The sequence below is a fragment of the Otolemur garnettii genome, unplaced genomic scaffold (genome assembly GCF_000181295.1).
Source record: "Otolemur garnettii isolate 467f Iridium unplaced genomic scaffold, OtoGar3 scaffold00046, whole genome shotgun sequence".
NCBI classification, from domain to species: Eukaryota; Metazoa; Chordata; class Mammalia; order Primates; family Galagidae; genus Otolemur; species Otolemur garnettii.
In genome coordinates this window covers 10619693-10624551 of record NW_003852441.1, presented here as the reverse complement: position 1 = coordinate 10624551, position 4859 = coordinate 10619693, and the positions used below count along the sequence as shown (strand labels likewise).

The following is a 4859-nucleotide window of genomic DNA, read 5'->3' as shown; positions in this document are numbered from 1 at the left end:
GGAGTTTACATTAGCCTTTTCATTTCCAAATGAAGTTACATTAACCTCTTCATTCCCAAATGGAGTTACATTAACCTTTTCAGCAGCTGAAAACTGTATATTCCCTTCCCTTTGTCCTGCCCTTCCCTAGTTTGTCATGCATTCTTTCCAAAAATCAGGACTTTTTTAAAACGCCACGGGACACAGGACAAATTGTTAAAAATCGGGACATCTGGTCACCTGATGTTAACTATTATCTGAATTCAACCTGTTAAGAGATTTTAAAATTCTGTTTCTTTTCACAAATGTATTTACTATCCCTCCCAGTTTCATATCAAATGTCAACATTTGATAAAAAATGTTTAAGGGGGCATACACCCTGACAAACCTACCCAACCTCAACCATGAACCAATGGGTGTAATTTTTCAGCCTTCAGGAGGATAACACGGATGACATGGGATGCTATCAAAAGTCCTGATTGTCCATTAACACTGCCTACTGTATTTCCCTTCCTACCAGCCTAAAGTACTGTGATGAATATATTCGCATTGGTCTTAGACTATTCCCTTAATGATAGATTCTAGAATCTGTCTTGGTGTAGATATGAAGCTCAGATGTCACTTGAAAATTATAATGATATAAGTGAGCCTGTCATTAGCCTAGCCTTCTGAAAACTCTCTTTCTATAATACTTCAAAGACCAGAGTGTCAACTATCTCAACTGTGAGAATGTATCCGTTTACAGGGGGGACTACGTGGACTCAGAGAAAGAGGGCACTTCTTCCAGTGTCTTCTCCCAGGTATGTCAGTTTGCTCATTAACATAAATGCTTTTCTATATCTAAAGAGCATTCTTCTTAAGAGACATAGAACCAAAACAAATAAAAAAGCTGATGATTTTTCTTCCCCCATTATCTAATAGCAAGTTATTACAACCCTAGCTATTTCTTAGTATTTCATTTTTAATTTCAAAACTGTCCTTTCTCAACCTATTACACTATTCTAATCTTCAAGTAGTTGTCTGTTTGCCTCAAATGGCCTGGTATATGATATACGTATCCAAACAAAACTAGATGCAGGAGATGGGTGCTGCACTTTATTCCTTCCTTCACACTGTGTTTCAGACCCAGGCACCAAGAGCCTTGTCAGACCTGTAACTTGATGAAAGGCAGAGGCAGTGTATCCTGCTTTCTGAAATGGAACTATTTTATAAGAATCTTTTATTTTTTATTATACCTTACAGAATTGACTAAAAGGAGAGAGAGAGAGAAGAGAGTCATTTTTTGAAGACTGGCCTTTTACACGGCACTAGGAACTCCCATGTTTATTAAATAAAGTTTTATGGAGCAGTAACACTCATTGTACTCAAACCACTATATTCTAGCTTTCAAAATAAAACTGTCCATAAGCTATTAATGTCTAAAGCCATTGTTCAAATGAGCAACTCTTCAAATTCTGATCCAAAAGAACACAACAGTTGAATCAACCAACTCAAAACATCCTTTCTGACTCTTGTCTCTTTTTACAATGCCTTTAAATCACAAATAACACTTTATGGTCTTTCTTTCTCCAATAAAGTATCTACCTTTCCTATTATTCTTCTTGTTAGTTTTAAAAACTACTGTAACAGAGCTTTGGTTATACTAGCCTGTGTTGGGAATACAATGTATATGGAAACTAGATGCTTTTTAACATAAAAAGGAATGTGAGATATGGAGCAACAAACTCCATACTTCCTGGCTTCCTACAGAAAATGGCCATAGTAGCTACCTCAATCCTAAAGAATTTATAATTTTTCTACTACTAATCTTCTTAAAAAAGAAAATTAAAACCTTTTGTAGAACAGATGGGGATATTACAAAACAGTATAAATTATATTTCAGAAATTCTGGGTATTTAGTTCCCTACATGTCCAATTACCTTGAAGCATGCATCTGTACGCAGATTCAGATATGGCATAGATGTGTGGAGGCATCTCGTGACGTTTCTTTCCTCTGTACATTTCAATAATATTCTCAGAGTAAATTGGAAGATTCTTGTAAGGATTTATGACTACACAGAAGAGTCCAGAGTAAGTCTAGAATAAAAATAAAATACAATGTTAAAAAATAAACACCAGAAAAAAAACCCACATTTATCAGTCAGCATCCAAGCAGGAGACAGAAATCACAGTCACTTAAACAGGAGATTTTTATCTTTGAGACAAACAGTCTATCCCCCAAATTAAGTCTAGCCCATAAGGGGCAATTTATTAATATGAACCACAAGTTGTTCTCCTTCAGAGAGTTTACTAAATGGCACTTTTCTGGACTCAATTTCCTCGTCTGTAAAACAGAAATGATGTGTGCTTCATATCTTTACAGAGCTACTAAAGTTCAGACAATATGTTATTATTTGCCTTTTCACATTCATTCTCTCATGTATACACAGGTATACAAAACTAATTAATATAGGTTCAAATTTCACAGTGTAACTAATCTAAGAAAATACCATTTGTCAAATTTGGGTATCGATTCAAAGAAGAGTATCTACAATTACCTGAACAGGCAATTAAAATATTCCTCTTTTTTGAGTGGTGCCTGTGGCTCAGTGACTAGGGCACCGGCACCATATACTGAGGGTGGTGGGTTCAAACCTGGCCCCGGCCAAACTGCAACAAAAAATAGCCAGGCATTGTGGTGGGTGCCTATAGTCCCAGCTACTTGGGAGGCTGAGGCAAGAGAATTGCCTAAGCCCAAGAGCTGGAGGTTGCTGTGAGCTGTGATGTCACAGCACTCTATCAAGGGTGACAAAGTGAGACTATGTCTCAAAGAAAAAAAAAAAGAAAGAAAATTCCTCCTTTTTTCATTGAAATGTCTGTGAAAGCCTGGCATTTCTTCATCTACTTCAACTAAAACAACATATTACAAATAACTAAATGCAGAACCTACGAGAATCCAGCTATCTTTTCAATATATTCAAGAGATTTGTAAAAATTTAAAAGTTTTCATTCTGCTAGTATTTTTTGTTTTAGAAAATAGTTTTTGCAAAAGTTAATTTAATTTGGGGGTGGGACACAGTTATGAGGGACTTTATCTAACAAAGACAATCAGTGTAACCTAATTCTCTGAACCCTCAATGAATCCCAAACAACGAAAAAGAAAAAAGAACTATTTATTTTAATTAGTTATGGGTTTACTATTAATATTTTTAAGTGAATCAGTTAAAACTTATTTAAATTTTGAATACACTAAGTATCACTGAATATAAACCACATAAACAAAAGCTTTTAGGAGTTCTTAATAATTTTCAAGAGCAGCTAATCTAAAAGATACAAGCCTTTCCAGATGGGTACAATAGGCATTATTCAGAATTAACACTATGAACACCTAAGACTTTGGTTTTTTAAAAGATTACATAGAATAATTTCTGAGAATATTCCACTAAACTGACTCTGGGAACTACAGAAAAACAAGGGCAATTAGGATTTCTGCCAGATGCTCTGGCCCTCTGAAGAACTGAAGGAATTTAGAAAGGACACTCAACTGTATTACGAAACAGACCTTTTATTTAAGGCCATTTGGGTGGACCAAAATCTAAAACCAAGAGACACTAAAAAAGGCTAGAGGACTGGTAGTGTTTGGCTACATGGTCAGCTTCCCCAGGGAACAAAAGGGTGATTCTAACTAACAGCTGTGTCCATCAGAGCTGAGACCCTTGGCAAATGCCACCAGAAAGCCCTCTAGAGATGACTATTTTGAATACTGCAGCTATTAATCCTAAAACAAGAGAATGAAAGCCTGCCAAAAAAGCCAAGTGATCAGAACCATCTCTGGCTGCTCTCCCTGTATTTTCTTGAACTCACAAGTGCAGACACAGAATGCACTTCCTACATAGATTAGTGGTTTAGAAGGGGCAAAAGGCAAATTCACTGATTTGGGCTGTTAGTTAACAATGGCTTATTTCTGAGCTGGCCAGATGGACATCTGTCCCTTGTTTGCCTGAGGCCACTTTACTTACTTACTGACCACACTTAGTTCTGCAGCCTCTCAGCCTTCCTGTACACATGGTATACACCTCAGCAAACCCTGGAAGCTCCTGGGCTTCTTAGACCACCACCCTGTTCTTTCTCCCAACCAACTCTCTTATCTAGCTAGTCCAGTGTTTTGCTGCCCATGTGACAAGAAGGCAATGAGAGTCAATAAAAATAAAGGCTTTACTAAGTGTGAGAAAAACCAAGGATTGACAACCTCTATTTTCTTTTTCTTCAGTTTAATTTATACACAGTAAAATTAGCAAATCACAACAGTACACTCATCAATTTTTATACATTTATAACCTCACTTTTTCATTCAAAAATTAGATCACAGTCTATCATGAAGCTACAGATTCTGTACTTTGCTTTTATAAGAGGCAAATAATTATAAACAGGCAAAAAGAAAAAAGGAAACTCCCAGAAAATGAAAATACACAAATTCAGTTGAACTTCCCGTAGCACGTACGGCACAATAACAGATCATAACAATGGCATGTTTAATCAGGAATAATCCCAATGCATGTGTCTACCATGTGTTAGGCACGTTTCTGAGGACTAGGATTATAAAGATAAGTCTCACAAATGTAAGTCATCAAAAACAAAAAATTAAAAGAACCATCAGTATTCCATGAGTACCAAAGAAAAACAGTAAAGTGGGCTCGGTGCCTGTGGCTCAAGTGGCTAAGGCGCCAGCCACATACACCAGAGCTGGCAGGTTTGAATCTAGCCCGGGCCTGCTAAACAATGACAACTGCAACCAAAAAATAGCCAGGCGTTGTGGCGGGCGCCTGTGGTCCCAGCTACGTGGGAGGCTGAGGCAAGAGAATCGTCTAAGCCCAGGAGCTGGAGGTTGCTGTGAGCTGTGA

General features: G+C 37.2%; 1 protein-coding gene across 2 annotated transcripts in view; it reads right to left on the bottom strand.

Annotated features, from left to right (window-relative positions):
* MYH10 (myosin heavy chain 10) overlaps positions 1 to 4859 on the bottom strand; it is a 164844-nt gene that overhangs the window by 135153 nt on the left and 24832 nt on the right. For both annotated transcript variants that reach the window (XM_023513988.1, XM_003791102.2), the window contains exon 3: positions 1899 to 2055. In XM_023513988.1, coding sequence (XP_023369756.1) covers positions 1899 to 2055 — 157 coding nt within the window. The remainder of the gene's footprint in view (positions 1 to 1898; positions 2056 to 4859) is intronic.